At 59.8% G+C, this 19,530-nt stretch overlaps 1 protein-coding gene and 1 long non-coding RNA gene across 3 annotated transcripts; one reads left to right on the top strand and one right to left on the bottom strand.

The window, feature by feature from the left end:
• Window positions 1–549: 549 nt before the first annotated feature.
• On the bottom strand, window positions 550–16,587 carry SYNPO (synaptopodin). Of its 2 annotated transcripts, none has more exons than XM_069868994.1 (3): window positions 16,068–16,587; window positions 4,471–6,377; window positions 550–2,761 (listed from the first exon to the last, which is right to left on the bottom strand). In XM_069868994.1, the coding sequence occupies exons 1-3, from the start codon at window positions 16,570–16,572 to the stop codon at window positions 1,991–1,993; spliced, it is 3,183 nt and encodes a 1,060-aa protein (XP_069725095.1). In that variant the 5' UTR covers window positions 16,573–16,587; the 3' UTR covers window positions 550–1,990. The 2 variants fall into 2 exon arrangements, with proteins under 2 accessions (XP_069725095.1, XP_069725096.1); XM_069868995.1 differs by lacking the exon at window positions 16,068–16,587 and adding an exon at window positions 11,886–12,118.
• On the top strand, window positions 10,279–14,400 carry LOC138726918 (uncharacterized). The gene is made up of 3 exons (XR_011338497.1): window positions 10,279–10,471; window positions 11,423–11,892; window positions 14,185–14,400. It is a non-coding gene; the product is annotated as an uncharacterized lncRNA (long non-coding RNA).
• Window positions 16,588–19,530: the final 2,943 nt, after the last annotated feature.

The raw sequence follows: 19,530 nt of genomic DNA, 5'->3' as shown, positions 1-19,530 counted from the left end.
TGCCCTAGGGAGAAGGCTGAAGCCACGCTGTTGCCACCAGTACTCGGTGGCCCTGGTGGGCTTCCACGGCACCCGTGGGCTCCTGCTGCTCACCTCAGCCTGTGCTGGGCTCCAGCTCAGGAGCCAAGGTCTGGCCACAAGACAGCAGTTATTTCTGGCTGAGAAAGGGGGCGGAGCGGGGCTGACCCTTGGGGACCAGGATGCCGGCACCAGGGTGCGGGGCAGAGCTGACCCTTAGACTCATAGACTCGTAGAATCATAGAATCACTAGGTTGGAAAAGACCGCTTGGATCATCGAGTTCAACCCTTGGGGATCGGGATGTCATTACCCCAGTACAGAGCTGGGCTGACCCTTGGGGACCAGGATGCCATCATCCCAGCACAAAGCAGGTGCAGCCCTTGGGGGCAGGGATGCTGCCACTCTGGCACGGGACAGGGATGCTGCCACCCCAGTATTGAGCAGGGCTGAGCCTTGAGGACCAGGATGGTGGCCGTGTGCCACGTGTGCCCGGGTCACCTTGGGGATGGATGGGAGCCAGGCAGGTCAGGTCGAGTGTGCTAATGGCTCTTTATTTCTGAGCTGAATACACAACTGTGTGGTGGAGGTGGGTGCTGGTGAGGGAGGCGGCTGTGGGGAAGGGGGACCCTAAGGGACAGGGCTGGGCTGGCTCTGGCAGTGTGTCACGGGGAAAGGGAAGGGGTGGTGGGGGCTCCCTGAACCCTGACACCCCAGTGCATCCTCCTTTCTCTTTCCTGGTCTTACCAGCACCAAGCCTGCATCCCCTGGGCTGCGGTCGCTGCCGTGGCATCTCCTGGCATCCAACCAACTCCCACTCATCTGCGGGTGGGGACAAGGACTTGGGGGGCCCATTATCCTCCTATGCACCCACTGCTTTCCCCAGACTCTGCCACATAACTGTGTTCATCCCTCCTCTCCTCATCACCCCCAGAGCCTCCTCCGAACACTGGTAGGGTGTCTGTCTCCCAGCCCCTTGCAGGGCACCGGCCCTGTGCAGCTCCCCATGGGGACACCAGCCTGTCCCCAAGACACTCAGCATTGCCTCCTGCACCAACACCTGCTACAAACCTTCTGCAACCTGCACTGCTTCCTTCACCCCCCTCCTCCTGCCTGTGGTGGGTGTCCCAGCACCCGCTGGTCCCCTGGTCCCCTCCATCCCAGGGGCGATGGGGCAGGGTGAGCCTGGGGACAGGGACAGGGTTTGGGATGGGGATGTCCCTCTCTTCACCTGGGTGAGGGAGGGCACCTGTAAACAGTCCCCTTGACATGGCAATAAATAACTTTGGCTCTTTTTTTTTCTTTTGGTCACCGGGGAAGGATTTGGGGGAATTTCTTTAAGAAGGGATCAAAAGAAGAAAAAAAAAAAAAAATAATAATAAAAAAAAAGCCATGAAGAATGGGAGTGGGAGGGGCTGGAATTAAAAATAAACTTTTCCTCATCAAAATCTGGTTTCAATTGAAACCAGCCAGATCTGGAGGCTGAAAGAGGGTGGGAGAGGGTCCCTGGCCACAGCACCCACTCAGTGCTGCCCACCCTGGAGACCCCACAGGGAGCAGCGCCGCTCTTGCCACCCAGGCAAGCAGAGCTGGGGGGTGCTGGGCTCTGTGTCACCCAGAGCTGGGGACAGGGGGCTTGCAGGGCACCCCTGAGCTCATCCCCATCCCTTCTCGGTGGATGAGGAGCTGTGGAGGGAGGGGGGAGTGTTGGAGGCTGGCTCCCCCCTGCTGCTGCTGACCAGGCAGCTGCCCAAAAGGTTAGGGTGGTAAAAATAGAATGAAGCCATGGGATGGTGGACAGGCAGGAGGCACCTGACCCCACCGGCACGCCAAGGGGCCGCAGCGGCTCCACCGGGGAGTGGGGAAGCTGGATTTTGGGAACCACAGCCCAGGGGTTGGGGTGTTCCTGCTTGGGGAGTCAACGGGTGGCATCACCCAGGCTGGCAGGGCTGGGGACAGGGTGGCCTGGCTGGTCTAGGAGGTGCAGGGGTACCCCGAGGGCAGCCCCCCTGCCTTCACCCGCAGGCTGCCGGCCCAGCCCCGCGGGCAGAGGTTGAAGCTGTGGATGCCCGGGCTCTTGGCCCCTGAGTCTTCGGAGTCGAGGGAGACGTCCGAGTCCGTCGGGGACCGGGAGGTGCAGCGCTTGGCCGAGGATCGCTTGCCCGCCACGGGGGATGGCAGGGGGCTCTTGGGGCTGGGGGACAGCCCGGGGACAGGGCAGGAGGACAGCGGGGGTGGCAGCAGGAGCTGGCGACCTTCTGCCCAGGTGGCTCGGAGCATCCCGGGGGAGGCACAAAGTCGGGTGCCATCAGCCCGGGGCGATCGCAGGGGGCTCTTGTGGGTGGGCGAGGGGCTCCCCAGCACGCTGCTGGCAGCCTGCGGGGTCAGGGCTCTGGAACCCTCCGGCCGTGCCAGTCGCGGGGACTGGGGCAGACTGGGGGGGCTGGCGGGGATGGGGGTGAAAGGCCGGGACCCCTCCAGCCCCACAGCTTTGGGAGAGGAGCTTTTCCTCCGGGCAGCGTTGATGATGTTCCTGGCGAGCCGCGCTTGCATCTGGCGGCTGGCTCGGGGGTCAGCGTCCTGCCGCAGCGGGGACAGGGACCTCTCGCTCCATGGAGGGGACACCGGGGGTCCCTCATCCAGCTCGAGCACCGAGGCCGGGCTGGCCCAGCCGTCCAGGCTGCCCGGGCGCCTCGCCAGCTGCGGTGTCCAGGTGGGGGAGGCGGGCAGGGAGGATCGGCGGTCCTGGAGGGGACAGAGAACGGGTTAGTGCCACACAGCTCAGGGGGCAGAGCAGAGAGTTGGGGCAGGATTGGTTCTGTGGCCAGCTTGGTGCTGGCTCAGCCCCATGGGAACTAGAGATAATCATAGAATCACCAGGTTGGAAAAGACCCACTGGATCATCAAGTCCAACCATTCTTATCAAACACTAAACCATGCCCCTCAGCACCTCGTCCACCCGTGCCTTAAACACCTCCAGGGAAGGTGAATCAACCCATTCCCTGGGCAGCCTGTTCCAGTGCCCAATGACCCTTTCCGTGAAATTTTTTTCCTAATGTTCAGCCTGAACCTCCCCTGGCGGAGCTTGAGGCCATTCCCTCTCGTCCTGTCCCCTGTCACTTGGGAGAAAAGCCCAGCTCCCTCCTCTCCACAACCTCCTTTCAGGGAGTTACAGAGAGCAATGAGGTCTCCCCTCAGCCTCCTCTTCTCCAGGCTAAACACCCCCAGCTCCCTCAGCTGCTTCTCTTGTTCTCCAGCCCCTTCACCAGCCTCTTTGCTCTTCTCTGGACTCGCTCCAGAGCCTCCACATCCTTCTTGTGATGAAGGGCCCAGAACTGAACACACAATTCGAGGAGCAGTCTCACACGCCTCCATGTGTGTTGCACCCCCAACAAGGGCTCCCCCAAAACACTTTTGCCTCTGCGCCCCCTCAGCAGGTGAGGTGGTCAGGGCAGGCTGAGCCTGCAATTAATCATCCTTGGCCAAAATACAACCCAGGACATCTCACTGCCTGCAGCTCCCTCCAGGTGATGAATGGAGCCCCCCCTGTGCCACCCTGGGGACCCATGGCCAGGCAGCTGCTCCCAGCCGGCAGGAAAGAGAAGAGCCCAGTGTGACAGCGTAGAGAGTGTATTCAGAGAGAGAAGAGAAAAAGAAAAAAACACAGGAGAAGTAAAAGCACAGTCGAAAGGCAACTCGTCACCGCAGGGAGCACAGCCAGAGCAAAGGCCAGGCGGAGGCACGGCTGGAGCACAAGCATCGGGCTGAGCATCACCCAGGTGCCCTGGCACAGCCCTCGCTCCCGTGCCAAGCAGTGCCGCCCAACTCCAGCTCCGGCACCGAGCACAAGGCGGGACGGGGATCCTGCAGCATCCCCAGCACCGTGGGGCTCTGCCGATCCCCCAGGGATGTGTTTCTCCTCTGTGGCACGGAAGCAAATGAGGACAGATCCTGGAGGAACAGCAAAAAGAGACAGGAGCAGGCACAGTGCGGTGGAAAGGCTGTGTGTCCCCTTGGGGTTTGCTTTGGTAGGAGGTGATAGGAGCCAGCGAGACAGAAGGGCTGCAGGTGAGCAGGCAGAGCCAGCAGCTGCTGCCTGTGAGCGCTGGAAAGGCGAGGAAAGGACAGAGCCACAGGTGCGATGCTCCATACAGTTTCCAGGTGAGAGAAGAGAGAAAATGCCGGCGGTCCCATGGGATGGTCAGGCTCCTGTCAGTTCTTTGGGATCCCATGTGCCCTCCACCCCCGACTCCTGCTGCCTCCCTGGGGCCCTTTGGCTCCCATTACATCTATTTATCTTTCTTCCGCCTCCCTCCCCCATTTTTTGTGCTTGGTTTGGCTTTTGGCACATCCATGAGCGGTTAGGGAGGACTCAGAGGGGCTGGGGGAAGCCTAAAACCCCAGTGTTTTTCTCTCCACCACTGCTACTTGTAGTAAAAAGAAGGTTTCCACACCTGCGGCTCGATGCCAGCATTCCTGGTGGAGTAGGAGGGCCGGGGTGCCTGGAAGCCCCCCTTGGCTCGGGGTGGCAGCAGGTGGCACGGAGAGGCCAGAAGCACCTCGGTCGGGGCTCCGGGACTGACACGGTTGCCGTGAGTCAGGGGCAGAGCCGCAGCGGTGCTGGAGACAGGGCTGGAGGTGCTCTGGCCAGCACCGGGCACCACAGGGGGATGCCAAACGGGAGAAGGAGGCAACGGAGAGGTCGGGCAGGAGGTTTGCTGGGGATAGGGGTAGGCATCAGGAAGGGAGGGTCTGGGTGGAGGCACCTCCCGGGCAGCGGACCTTGACGGCCCCTTGGATGGGGAGAGGACGAAGAGCGAAGATTGGAGCTGGTAGGGCTGGTGCTTGGAGATTTCCAGCTCCTTGCGGGAGACCTCATTCTCCATCAGGTTGCCGCCATACAGAGAGGCTGGAGGGGTTTTGGAGGGCCTAGAAGGACTCTTGGGTGGGTGCCTGGAGACCATGGGTGACAGGCAAGCATTGGCATCGTACTTCCAGGAAGGAGGCAGGGACATGGTGGGTGATGGGGAGCGCAGCAGCTCGGGCTGGGAGGGAGCCTCGATGATGAACTTCTCCATCCTGGACTGCCGGCGGGCAAAGAGCTCGGCCCCCCGCCCTCTCGCTTCGCTGAGGTTGTGGCTGGGCTGAGGCTTTGGTTTGGGCTGGATAGTAGGAGATTTGAGGCAGGAGGACCACGCTGGAGCATCATTGGCTGGTGGAAGGTGCTGCCCAGCCTTGGCCGTACTGTTGGGGACAAAGTTAGCGGCTTCAGCCCCAAGGGCGAAGGGCTCGTCCTCGGCACCGGGCTCCCCTTGTTCTTTCTGCTTCTTGCTGTTGTCCGCGCTCTGGACCAGGTCCAGAAGATCAGGGTTGGGGCCCAGCTTCGGTTTCTCAACAAAGGTGAACATGGACTTTTTGCCAGCTCTCCGGGCGGCCGACTCCTCCAGGATCCCCGTTTTGGGCAGGGGGTTTGGTCCGCTCGCCCCACAGATCAGGGCAGGACCTGGCAGCATCTTCTGCTCGCGGGGAGGGTACAGAGCTGAGTAGGCGGGGGGCGAGCGGACACGGGTGAGCGGCGGGGGGCTGCTCAGGGTCTCCGCGTAGGTGGGTGGTGGGGGCAGCTCAGCAGCAGGAGGTCCCTCCGTCGGCTGGCTGCTGGTGGGGGATGCCTGAGTGCCAAAGGGTCTGGCCGTTCGGTTCTTCACGGGCTTGGGCTTGGCCAGGGTGAGATGAACCTCATAGTATTGCCGGCTCTGCACCCCGTTCTGCTGGCTGGCTGGGGATTCTGCTCCCGTGGTGGTCCCCACCGGCACATCGGGTGCCTTGCCAGGCGCTTCGCTGGGCACCTTGCTGTTCTTCCTCTCCTCAGGGCTCTGCAGCAGGGCGAGAGCCGCCGCGTTCGGCCCCATGGGGGCTGCTACATCCCCAAGCCCCGCTACCCTGTTCTCCATCCCGCTGGCTGCCTGCTCCTGCACGCCGTTGCTGGTGGCCGACGTCATGTTCTCCTTCAGGTAAGTGCTAAGTGGGAGCTGTTGGGTTTCGGCAGGCGGCTCCTGGCACGGGGAGGCGTTCACCTGCAGCCCCTCTCCTGCGGCACCGTGTTGGTGGGGCTCTGGCTGCATCCCCTGCCCGTCGCCCTCCTCCATGGCTGCAGGGCGAGGCCGGGGCGCGGGGCTCAGCGCCAGCCCCTCGCCATGCCCAGCCTCGGCGAGCCTGTCGACGCGCTGCTTGCGGCGGTTGAAGAGCAGGACGCCCTTGGAGCTGGGGCCGGGGGCCGTGGTGAGCTGCGCCACAATCCTCCGGCTCCGCGCCTTCGCCTCCTTCAGCTCCTTCTCAGAGAGGCTGGCACTGCGGGAGAGACCTGGGCAGAGGGCAGAGAGGGGTTCAGAGGGCTCAGCAAGGATGTGGGACCCCAGCCTTCCCTGCCCAGGAGACGTAGCCCTTCCTCCAAGCATCCCCTGGCATCCCAGCTGCAGGTGGGAGGCAGGAGGGATCACACAGAATCACACAATCACCAGGTTGGAAAAGACCCACTGGATCATCGAGTCCAACCATTCTTATCAAACACTAAACCATGTCCCTCAGCACCTCATCCACCCATCCCTTAAACACCTCCAGGGAAGGTGACTCAACCCCCTCCCTGGGCAGCCTGTTCCAGTGCCAAATGACCCTTTCCCTGAAAAATTTTTTCCTAATGTTCAGCCTGAACCTCCCCTGGCGGAGCTTGAGGCCATTCCCTCTTGTCCTGTCCCCTGTCACTTGGGAGAAGAGGCCAGCTCCCTCCTCTCCACAACCTCCTTTCAGGTAGTTGTAGAGAGCAATGAGGTCTCCCCTGGATGCTCTGGGGCTGGGGCACATGGGGGGACACTGCAGTCCAGGGGTGATGGGGACCCACTGAGATGCTGAGCTGCTGCTCTGCACAACAGACGGCAAAACCCAGGTGACACCCAAGGCCACTCAGGACCTTTCCTCCCAGCCCACTCTTTCCAGCTGGGCTCTGCACCCCCACCGAGGTGACCTTATGGGAAAGGAATTTCTCCGAGGGCTTCAGCAGGTCTCAAGTTGCAGCTCACATGGTTTTGGCCCCTGGCTCAAACAGGCAACAGCCAGGGAAGGGGCCAGTGCATGTCCCCCTAGCCCCTCACCCCAAATCCCGGCACTCCTAGCCCTGGGCAGGCAGGAAAGCATCACTGGGAAGATGCCAGCCCTCCACAAGCTCATGGCAAGGCTGATGGGCAGCTCTACCTGGGGACTCATTTATGGAGCAACACGAGATGGCAGCAGCTGACAGAAGCTGTGCAGATGCCGACCCGCCAGACAGGACACAGCAAAGCACCAACCTCATGCCTTTGGAGCCTACGCAAGTGCTAAAAGCAAAGTGCTAGAAGTCCATCGAAAGCCCTGCAGCAAGTGGTCAGAGCACCACCGGGCTTCTCATATGCTGGCCAAAAGGTCAGGGGCACCAGCCCTTCCCAGAGGCCAAAAGGATGTGGAGCTGCCGGGAATGCATTTTCTCGGGGTGAGCAATTTCCTACAAGCTTGCCCTGAAGCACTCGTGGGAAGGGCAATGTCCCCAGCCCCACCAAGGCCACTGCTTGAAGGGTGCCGAGCATCAGCATCACCTACCCCATGTGCAGCCCCCTCCCCAGCTCACTGTGACCGTGTGTCCCCGCTCCAGCCCCAGCACGGAGGTGGGTGGCCAGGAGCCCCACTCCTCCGGGCGCCGCCAGCGCCTGCTCCCCTTCCCTTCCTTCATGTGTTTCTCATTTTCTTGCCTTCTGTGCTGCTTGGAGCCTTCCAGGATATTTTCAGCAGTGGCTCAGCCTACCAGCGAGGGAAGGGATGAATGACTAAGCCAAATCCTTTCAGCAAGCCCACAGTGAAGCAGGAGGGCTGTTGCAAGCTTGGCATCTCCTCTTCCTCACTCTTCATCCCTCCTACCTCCCTCAGCACTCAGCTAGTCCCAGCACAGCCAAAGCATGTGGGATGGTCCTGCCTCCCCAGAGGGGCAGAGAGAAGGAGGATGAGGATGGATGAAGCCTTCGGGCTGCCTGATGGGAGGGTTTTGGCCAGGAACGGAGGAGGCAAGGATGCCAGTGGAAACTCTCTCCTGGAGACAAGGAGCTCGTCCACAGTGGTGACGCTGGCAGCCAACATCTCCTCCGGTTAGCGCCCGGCATTGTTTAACACCCCATCTCTATTTGCTTTGGCGGCGGCACAGAGCGGGGCCGCAGTTTCCTCCGGCCAGGCTGGCTGGAGAGCGGCCAGCACCGCAGCTCCCACTCCGCAGGGTCACCCTCGCCGCCTTTATCCCCGAAATGGAGGAGAAATACAGCCAAGGAGCTGTTGAGAAACAAGCCACAGGCTCCAGATGTCTGTGAAATTCGTGCTCTGAGCTGAGCATCCCTGCTTCCTCGGAGGCCGAGGCCGCCTAAGAAGCCAAGCTCTCGGCGGAGCCATTTCGCAGCCTCTCACTCTTGCTACTGCCTCTTAACAGCAACCGAGGGGCCTTGGGGGATCTTCTCCACGCTGGAGGGATGACTCAGTTCTTGGCCAGCCTGTTCCTCCTTGGACTTGCTGCCAGATGTGCTCCCACATAGCCGGGACCAGCACCAGGATTTGTCTCCTGGGAGTTTATCCCCATCCCTTGCTGCCACCCCAGGCTCAGGCACCTCTCTGGGCCATGGGTTGCTGCAGGGTGGGAGCCCCTCACCTGAAATCCCCCACCTGGCAGCTGCTCCCAGCATCACCTTGCGGAACCCTATTCCTTGTGCACTTCAGCAGCCCCTCTGCCCCTGCCCACCTGTCATTCCCAGGCTGCTCAACCCAAGCCTGCTGGAAAGGAATCCCTCAGGACACTAATGGGAAAGGGAGGGGGGCAATACTTGCTCTTCACATCCAATTTTTATCGCACGGATGGAGAGCACCGAGGCCTCCGGCAGGCCAGAGGAAATTGCAGAGATGAACGCTGCACACTGCCCTGCTCGCACAGCCACGCAGAGCCCAGGGGATGGACAGATGGACAGACAGACTCCATCTACAGACGAGGAATGGGGACCACTTCCCTCTCCTTTCCAGTCTGAGCCATAGGATGAGGTTCCTCAACCTGGTGAGAGAGCCTTTAGCCATCTGCTGGGGCAGCTGGAGGGATTCCCCATCACTCAGGGCAGCTCCTGCACCTCTTTCTCCCCTTCCAGCTTCAGGGAACATCCCTTCATCCTTTCCTGCCATCCCCTGCCAGGCAGGGAGCCTTGGGTGGGCTCCAACTGTGCTTCCCTGGACCCCAGGCAGACGAGAGGGAGCTCAACATGCTGAAAATGTCCAGGTGTTGGGGAGATGGAGGAGGGGCTCGGGGCTGAAGGCAGCCTAAGGGGCATGAGGAGGAGGAGGTGAAAGCAAAACTATGCACAGCTGAGGGCGTTGGGGCTTGTGCAGCACTGGAAACAGGTTTCCGCCCCTTAACAGGAGTCCTGTCCAAAATCCAAAGGGTGACTGGCTCTTCTCACACTCTTCCACTCTTCCTTCCTTCCTTCTCATGGCTCGTCACCACGCTGCCCTTTGGCAAGGAAATATTTCCCCTCTCCAAATGTCCCAGCTTCTTTCAAGAACAATGAATCCAGCCCCAGCAGCCCTCTCCACATCAACGTTCCTGCGCTGGGGAGGGTCCCCTGGTCCAGGGATCCCAGGGAAGGAGATGCTCCTTGTGCTCTGCAGGGTTTCTGGACCCCCAGCACATGCGAGCAGCCAGCCCCTGAGTGCTATTTCAGTGCCATGCACTTCAGCTCCGGCCAGAGGAGCCTCTAGTTTATCTATATACTTACACAGGCACTTGCTCCATACATTTCCTATTGCTCCAGGGGTGACTTCCACCAGCATTCCCCAAGTGCAGGGCTTAACAGCTTCTTACCGAGCCGTCAGTCATCCTTCCCCCAGCACGTACTGTGCTCTTTCCTCCATAGCAGGGATGATGAGGGTGATGAAAGGCATTTTTGTTGCTCTCCCCTCCTGGCCAGATGGGGAAAAAAATTCCTTCCAGCTCAACTTTCCATACAAAGGATCCTCCCGCAATGCTGCAGAGCGTCTGAAGTTCAGACAGAGTCACCATCTGACCCCCAAATGATGGTGAAGGATGTATCAGATCCTGCTTGCAGCCTGCCCTGCTCTGACATGGACTCCTAGAGCTGGAATGAGATGAGGGTCTGTCCCCACACTGCAGGCAGAGGAGATAGCCCAGGGCTCTCTGAACCGAGAGATTCAGTAGAAGTTGCTGGTCTTAACAGGGCCAGGATGTCACAAGAAGGAAAGCAGCGACTTGGAAGTTGTCACCTTGCAGGTGTGGGTGGCTGCAAGCACTGAGAGTGGTGAAGTCCTAACATAGAGAAGCAAAGAGGTACCAGAGACCCCGGGGGTCCAGCTGGATGGAACAGGGCACTTGGAATCTTGGACTCAAGGCTGGTAGGCGACTCCAAAACCTACCCCTAGCCTGCTCTTGGTTTGGATTCTCAGCCATCCCGATGCTGCAGCCCATCTCAGCCAGCTTGCAATACTCAAGATGTCCCACCAGATCACGCACTGACCCCACATCTGTCCAGTGCTGGGCAGAGCATGGACCAGAAACCCCAAGTTCTCCTTCACAGAGCACAGCAACCACCATTTGTGACCCATGGGCACTCCTCCCCCTTTCTGACCATTTCTTGGGCTGTGGTGGGTCAACCCAATTGGTGCCTCTGGCTGGCACAATCCCACCGGCAAATCCAAGAATGAAACCGAGACAAACCTCCTCTCCAGAGAGACACACGCTGCCACCGCGCCACCTCCCTGCCGCAAACCCGAACCCACATCTCCAGCCGGCTGGTGCTGGGGAGGGGAGGATTCAGTGTATTCACCCAGACATTGAGGGCTTTGGACACCGAGGAAATGTAAGCAGGTTTTTTGGCAGAGAAGCCAACTGGCCTTTTGCCCCAACTACAGCTGTGCAGGATTTTTTTGCAATGTGCACGAAGTCGCACACATTTAAGTCTGCTCTTTCCTCCAGCTCCCAGTTATCCCAAATAATCTGCTGCTGGGAAAACAAGGAGGGCAACACAGAGAGGCAGCTGAGATAGCTAGAAACAGATACGACTCCAACATACAGATAAAAATATGTCAATTTTCTGCCTCGTTCCCTGCTTCCATCCCTCCTATACCCCAGATATAAAATCTCCATGAAGTTTTCATCCGTGCCGGCCCTGTGGACCCAAATAAGCTCCAGCTCTAGAGGTGGGTGCCGCGGTGGGAGCAGCTTTCCCTGCTTGGCAAGGCACACCATGCTGGGCCTCTCTTTGTGGGCGCCTTTGCCAGTGACAAAATCTGGCACAGCGAGAAAATTCGATGCGCTTGCAAGTTTTCCCTGTGCTCTGTTCGCAGGGGCTTTGCTGGATTTGGAGCTGTTTGCCTCCCCACACTCCTCCCAGCTCGCTGCCATGCCCCTGCCTTGCCCAGCACCCAAAACCTGCTGGAAATCACCCCACGGTCTCCAAGCACCAAGCCCTGGAGCACTCAGCTGCCGCCCGGAGGAGCAGGAGAAGAGGCTGGGGTGGTTTCTGCTCTTTAATAGGGATTAGCTGCCCTAGTCCTGCTTCCCCAGGGTGCACCAAGCCAAAGGGATGCAGTGAGCGGCCCCAGCCCCGTGTGCATCTATGCCGATGAAGAAGCGGCTGTTGCTACTGTGAAAGCAGAGTTAGCACCTTCCCCCAGCGAGCCCAAATTAAGCTTTTAGCTTTGCAAAAGGAGGCTGGAGCCAGGCAGAACTCCTCCAGGCTGCCCAGCCATCCACACAAAGCCGAGCCAGCCCATCCCATGGCCAGGAACCGTGGAGACACTATCCCACCTGGCAGGTGAGTCCCAGCCCCGCTACGCCTACAGGTGTTTGGACTCCCGGTGACACATCCCAGGCTGACAGGGCCCCGGTGACAGCCCTGCCGGGCTGGTGCCATGAGCAGGAGGCACCGGCCTGGTGGGAGAAGGTCATCTGGCTCATTCCCCAGGATGGACGGAGCAGAGAGGGCAGTGGGATGGAACAGGGCCTTTGCCCGTCCCTTGCACAACCCGTAAGGGATCCATCCCGCTGGCTGCCAAGCGGGAGGCACAGACCTCGTGTCTCCAGCGCGGGGTGGCATGGCCAGAGCAGATCATGTCCCTGCCAGGGGGGACAGGGGACATTGCCTGGAAAAACGTTCCACAAAGCCAGGAGGTGCGAACCTGCTGAGCCTCAGGGAGACCCCTACATCCCCCACACCCCCCTGCAGAGCCCCCCATGCCCTGCACTGGACCCAGGGTGTGGGCAGAGGGAACCAACACCCGCACGACTTGGTTTTATAGAGAGAAGACCCCTCCTCAGCCCTGGTCTCCCCCTGGGCTGCCTGCGGCTCCACTTGTCAGCCCCTTGCCCACCACCAGCGCCACATGGAGGGGCTCAGCGTGCACCCCCAGACCTCCCTGCACCCCCAAAGCCTGTGCACCCCCAAACCCCGTGCACCCCCAGATCTTCCTGCACCCACAGACCTCTGCACCACGCAACCCCTGCACCCCCAGGACCCCGTGCATCCACAAACACTGTGTACCCCTAGACCTCCCTGCAACCCTAGAACTCCCTGCACCCCCAAACCCCGTGCATCCTCAGACCTCCCTGCACCCCCAAGCCCCGTGCATCCCCAAACGATTGCACCCCCAGACCCCATGCAACCCCAGAGCTCCCTACACCCCTAGACCTCCCTGCATCCCCAGACCCCCTGCATCCCCAAACCCTGTGCGCTGCCAGCCCTCGGCATCCCCGCACCCCCCGGGATCCCGGCCCCCCGCCGGTGTCCCCAGCCGCCCCTCCGTACCCGCGGTGCCGGTGCCGCCGCCGCCCCTCGCAGCCCGAATGCACCGGGGAGGAGGCGGCGGCCGGGAAAGTTGCGGCAGCTCCGCCCTCGGAGCAGCCCGGGGGGTGGTGGGTCCCGCAGCCCTGCCCCTGCCCCAGCCCCTGCCCCTGCCCCAGCCCCTGCCCCTGCCGCTGCCCCTGCCCCTGCCCCAGCCCCTGCCGCTGCCCCAGCCCCTGCCTCAGTCCCAGCCCCTGCCCCTGCCCCTGCCCCAGTCCCTGCCCCAGTCCCAGTCCCAGTCCCAGCCCCTGCCCCTGCCCCAGTCCCAGTCCCAGTCCCAGTCCCAGTCCCAGCCCCAGTCCCAGCCCCAGTCCCTGCCCCTGCCCCTGCCCCAGTCCCAGCCCCTGCCCCTGCCCCTGCCCCAGTCCCTGCCCCAGTCCCTGCCCCAGTCCCTGCCCCTGCCCCAGTCCCAGTCCCAGTCCCAGTCCCAGTCCCAGTCCCAGCCCCTGTCCCTGCCCCTGCCCCAGTCCCAGCCCCAGCCCCTGCCCCTGCCCCAATCCCAACCCCTGCCCCAGCCCCAGCCCCTGCCCTGCGGGACCCGGTCCCCTCCCCGCCCCGGCTGAGGCTGGGCTGAGCCCTTATCCTGCCCTGCACATCCCCTTATCCCAGGCTGGGGCAGCCCCTTTACCCAGCCCTGCACACACCCCTTACCCAGCCCTGCACACCCCCTTACTCATCCTCGTGCATCCCCTTATCCATCACTGTGCAACCCCTTACCCACCTCTCTTCATCCCTTTATCCAGCCCTGTTCATCCCCTTACCCATCCCTTCGCATCCCCTTACCCATTCTTGCACATCCCTTCAATCCCTTTACCCCCCCACGTGAGCATCCCTTGGCATCACCTCTCCCCCTCTTTCCCTCTTCCCAGCACTGCTGGTGACCTGCAGTTCCAGAAGCTGGCGAGGAAGCAGACCCCTCACCCCCCGAGCTGCTGGTTTCCCCCCTGCCTAAAGAGTTGGGGCACTTGGGTCCAAGTGTCATTGGTGTCACCACCTTGGGGACCTCCTGGGAAGAGCACTGATAGCCAGAGGTGGGTTGTCTGCTTGCTCCCAGCGACCTGGGGACCAGAGCCCTGAGATGATTCCTGGGGAGCCAGCATCACACCCACCACCCCTCTCCGGCTGGGGCCAGCAGTGGGACTGGCCTCACCTGCTTCTCGTGCCTGTCCACACCGCAGTATGAGCTCTTGGCCTTATTTTTTTGCCTTTCTAATTTCCTCTCTTCCTGCCACTCTTTGCTTTTTTTGTGCTTTTCTGGTTTTTGAGGGAGACTGGCGCTGGCTCGGTAGCCCCCGGGGAGCGAAACCTTCCATTTGTTTGCACACCAGACAGAGAAACCAGTCCTGCCTCCTGCATCTCCCAGCCGCTGCCTCTACCCGGGGCTCCTGCGCTCCCCAGCCTGCCCTGAGAGGTGCCAACCAGCCTGGGCCGCCGTGCCGGATAGTTGGGAGCAGCCTTGGGCTGCTGGACGGGGACCAAAGGGGCACCAGGACCTGCCTGGATGGATCTGCACCCGCGTGCCTCCCAGCTCCTCAAGGCCACCCATGCACCGGTTTGGGTGTGGATGGACGCACCCCTTTCTCTTGCGGGAGCTGCAGGGGGTGAGGATTCCGGCACCCCCAGCCAGCTGAGGAGAAGAGGAGCAAATCCCTGACACCTCCTGGGGGTGCTTCTGCAAGCACCCTGCTTGGGGACCTGCTCTTCTCTCTCTCCTCCGCCACGGTCCCTACTCCAAACCAAGCGTCTCCTTCACAAACCTGCAGGATTTTCACATGGTCCCTGGCACTCAGGACCCTCCGTGACATCCTGCCTGGAGGCTCTGGAAAGTCTGACGGGTCCCGCAGGCAGTGGCTGGTGGTGATCTCACTCAGAGGAGGAGGAAGCGGGACAGACAAACTCTTTCCAACAAACCTGTTGAGTTACTTTAAAATTCCAAGGCTGGCAGCAAAAAGTGCTGGATGACGGCGCGGGTTAGGAAAATGCTGAGCCTGGACAGAGTCAGGCCTGACCTTTCCCTGCTGCAGATCTGCCATCCCAGAGCAGAGTGAGAAATGGGAAAGACTATTTGGGTCCGTCTGCTGGGCTCTGAAACACGACGCCCGTGCGGCCGGGGGAGCTGCTGGGGCAGAGTGAGCCAAAGAGTTTGGCTGAGCTTCCCAGTCCTTATCCCATTCAGGGAGCTGCTGGCTTTGAGGACATCTGACACCCCAGAAAGGTGGGGAATGGCTTCTGGATACCGCGTTCATGTTGAGCATCCTTAGCTGGTCCTGTGCCTCCCCATTCTAGGGGCTGCTTGGAAAACGCAGGCTCTGAGCAGAGCAGCATCCGATAACACCATCCCATGGGGACAGTGACACACCTGCTTTGGCGCCGGGTGGCAGCTGAGATAACAGCTGGGCAGGAGCAAAATAGAAAGAGGGGTGGAAGCAGGGTATAAAAATGGGTTTGATGCCTGTAAAAGGTTGGGTCTAATCCTGCGGGAGCATCTTCCTGGGGTGGGTGTGGGAGTGGCTGTAGTAACCCTAGATATGTGCCTGTCATTGTGTCACTGTGGTGAAGGGACAGTCACAGAGAGGAATGGCTGCAAAATAGGGCTGGCAAGCGAGGCGATGGCAGAGAGCACTGTAAGAACCACCCAGCCTGAAATAAAGTGCTGCATTTTTAAATCAGAGGCTGAAAGAGAGATGGCCCTAAGCCACATAACGGATGCTTGGACATCCCCACCCCAACTTACTGGGGAGAGGTGTCCCTGTCCCAGGCAGCACCCTAGGAGATGGCCCTCATCACCCCCATTTTGGCAGATCCCGATGAGTCCCAGAGCTGGGGTGAGAGCCAGAAACCCCACGTGTCACATATGAGGTTCAGTTGAGATCTCAGAGGCCACAGGAACCCAACTGCTGCCTTCCCACACCCCCCTCCTGAGAAAAGCCACAAATTCTTCCTTATTTTTAAGGCCAGAGAGATCATCTCAAGCTTTTTTAGTCTCCAGCAGCTCGCAGGGAGCCTGGGACCTATAACCCAGTGAAGGTCTTGCCCTGGGAAGAGCTGGGTGTTCCCACAGCAGTACCAGGCAGTGGGCAGCCCCAGCACTGGGATCACAGCAGTGCTTTTTGGGGTGTGGAATGATGGCCAAAGGGAGTTTCTCTTACCCACTTTCCTTGGCTCGACCACTGGGTCGATGAGGACCCGTTGGATCTTCACTACTTTCCACTCCTGGCTGGGGTCAGTCGTGGGGCCGGCTGCTGGGATGGGTAGCTCTGGGGCAGAGCCAGGGCATTTTGAGGGGACCACGGGCTCAGTCACTGAGGTCAGGCTGCTGCCATCCAATGTGGGACCTGGCACATCCCCATTGAGCCACCCAGGCTCCTGCCAGCAGCTCTGGCTCCCCTTGCCTCCTGGTGGCCCCATCCGTCCCTCCTGTCTGACCAGCTCACAGGCAGAAGCATCCCAGAGCTGACTGCACCTCTGCCCTCTTCTGCTCCCTCTCTCCTGCCAGCAGCGGCCGTCCCCCTCTGTGTCCCCTCCAGCTGCCCCACAGACACGTGGGGTTTGCACAGTCTTGCTGGGCATGGGGCAGCTGGGTTGGGTTTGCAGGCAGGGCTGCCTGAGCGTTGTCTTCAGGGTCTTTGCTGCTTTCCCTCCTTTGCACTCCATGGCCTTTCAAACCCACTCTGAATTAGCCACGTGTGGGGCATAAGCCAAGCTTCACTCTTCTTGCAGGCAGGAGGACCAGGCAGGGTGATGTGGGAGTGGGCAGCTTTCGGAGACCCAACCGCAGGGATTTGCCTGGAGGACACACGTCACCAAGCAGGATTTTTGCAGGAATTTCTCTTGTCCAGGCAGGCAGAGGAGCAGCATCTAATGACCTCTGTGAAGGGAAGAGGGAGCATTGAGGATGCTTGTGCATACACTGATTTCCTCTGGCTGCAGCCAGCCAAGTAGCTCTCGGTGTCCCCAGTCTGTGCCCCTGAGATATGAACACTCCTTACCAGCTCATTTGGAGACGTTCCCTCACCCCAGCAGCTCCCCCACTGCCCTGCTCACCACCCCAGCGCCCTCACCCACTCGTCCTCACCCTGGGAGCAGCACCCAGGGCTGGAGCAGGGTGCTCGGCTCCCTTTGCTTCAGCAGCCCAGAAGTGGCTGCAGAGACCACCGTTTGCGGCCGCTGCTGGGGGAACGGCTGCTGCTCAGGAGATGAGAGCGTTCAACGTAGGAGCTTGCTCCCTGCAGACATGGGTTTGCTCAGGGATTGCAGGAGCCCTGGCTCCCAGTTCCATCCTGCTGGAAATTGAACTTCCCAGCATCCAGCTAACAAAGCTGTGTTTAACTATTGAGTGACTCATGCGGCGCCAGGACAAGCGCAGACAGACCCGCTTCCCTTCTGCCGAGCATAAATCCTGCTGAATGACGAACGCATGCACTAACACAGTTGAGGTATCAGCTGGGAGAGGGGGGTGTCATCGCTCCCGGAGCAGGATATGGATTACAGCGTAGGGGAGAAATTCCTGTGCTGCGAGTCTTCCGCAGCCACTCCGCTCAGCCTTGCCCAGCCCTGCTTGCTGCAAGGCTTGGTCCCAGGAAAGCACCTACTGGAGCATCACTGCTGCTGGGAGACCCACAGAGTCCACCGCACACGGGCTGTGATGGGTTTTCTAGGTGCTGGCTGATAAGCTCGACATGAGCCAACAATGGGAACTTGCAAACCCAGAAGGCCAATTATCCAGAAGAAGCGTGAGGAAGGGGATCCTCCCCACTCTACTCTGCTCTGGTGAGACCCCACCTGGAGTGCCTGTGTCCAGTTCTGGAACCCGCAACATAAGAAGGATACGAAACTGTTGGAATGTGTCCAGAGAAGTCTACAAAGATGATCCGAGGGCTGGAGAATTTCTGATATGAGGACAGGCTGAGAGAGTTGGGGCTGTTCAGCCTGGAGAAGAGAAGCTCCAGGAAGGCCTTAGAGCAGCTTCCAGTGCCTGAAGGGGCTACAAGAAAGCTGGGGAGGGACTATTTACAAGGGCATGGAATGACAGGACAAGGGGCAAAAGCTTTAAATTGGAACAGGGAAGGTTTAGGTTAGACATTAAGAAGAAATTCTTCACAGAGAGGGTGGTGAGGCACTTGCCCAGGCTACCCAGGGAAGCTGTAGATGCCCCATCCTGGAGGTGTCCAAGGCCAGGTTGGATGGGGCTTTGACCAACCTGGTCCGGTGGGAGGTGTCCCTGCCCATGGGACAGGGTGGGTGCCCAGGGACAGCGGGGGTGGAACTGGATGGGCTTTAGGTTCCCTTCCAACCCAAACCAGTCTCTGATTCTAACAGGCAGCTGAGGAAGAAAAGATGTTTCTGCTCAACTCAAAACCCTCCCTGAGTTACTGTAAGGTTTTTCAATGAAATAATAAAATGCACCAGGTCAGTGCCGTGGGTTCAGCTCCGGCAGGAATAGAGCCTGTAGCTTCATCTGGGGCTCACACATCTCACAAAACTTTGCCTGTCCATAGCATGGTTATTTTGGAAATGAAAGCAGATTTGAAAACACCCAGTGAGAGCTTTGCAGCCGAACAGGCACTCGGGCATTTCCCAAATGCAATGCTGCATTTTGTTGAGAATGCCCAAAGGAAACCTTCTGCCTTTTCTGAAATCCTTCCTCCTGCTTTGCTCTGCTGCAATTATTCAACATGGATTTGCAAAGAGATCCTGGGGGGAAAATTGTAATGTTTCACTCTGAAAAAGGAATCTCATCCTGCTCTTTACGTAACTCCGGGCCCCAATAGTTGCGGGAAGCCACCCACATCTTTCCTTAGAAACAAGTTGTGGGAGCTGGCTTATCTCAAACGAGGACAAAGAGAAAGTTGCTGAAAATAGCCCCAGCCCAGCTCGGGTCAGCAGAAATCCTCTCAGAGGGGCTCTGCTGCCTCCCTGCTCCCACTCCCTCGCCCCATCCACGGTGAGAAGGTTTCTTCAGCATCACGATTCCCACCCATGCTACACCTCGACATTTTGCTGGGTGAGCCCGTACCACGCTGAAAACCATCTCCCAGTGCCACCCCCTTCCCTTTCGGGAGCACTTTCTGCAGACGGGCATATCCTGGGGACGGACGCCCACGATCCTGGTGTTCCCCAGGCAAACCCCTCCTCGGCGAGACCCAAGTGGCAGCGTTCCCTGAGGATGCACTGTGGGGACGGGGCTGCCCACGCTGCCAAAATAACCAGTCACACGTCTGCTGCCTCTCTGAGGACCAGTCTGAGCCCAGCACTGCAGCAGCTGCTGGCAGAGTAACTGCCTCCCCCTTGAGACTCAGCTCTCGGGCTCTGCAAGCAGCACAGGAAGGGAATATTTATGGGTGCTGTGCAACTCTAGCAACTGCTGTGGGGCTGATCCTGCTTGCTAGAAGACCGGCCTGGTAGGATGGGTGTATGTGCCCCGGGTGCGTCACTGCACCAACAAAAAGGAGGAGCATCGCCAGCCACGACCACAAAACCAAGCTGAGATTAAAACTGCCTACCTGCACACCCCCCACCTGCAAAACGAGGCTGTAAAGGGATGTCAGAGCCATTTCAGGGACCATTTCAGGGGTGCAGCATCAAACTGGGGAGCAATCAATGCTCAAGTAG

Source organism: Phaenicophaeus curvirostris, chromosome 15, assembly GCF_032191515.1.
Source record: "Phaenicophaeus curvirostris isolate KB17595 chromosome 15, BPBGC_Pcur_1.0, whole genome shotgun sequence".
Taxonomy (NCBI): Eukaryota; Metazoa; Chordata; class Aves; order Cuculiformes; family Cuculidae; genus Phaenicophaeus; species Phaenicophaeus curvirostris.
Note: the sequence above shows the minus strand (reverse complement) of the source record. Positions and strands in the feature narration are given on the sequence as shown.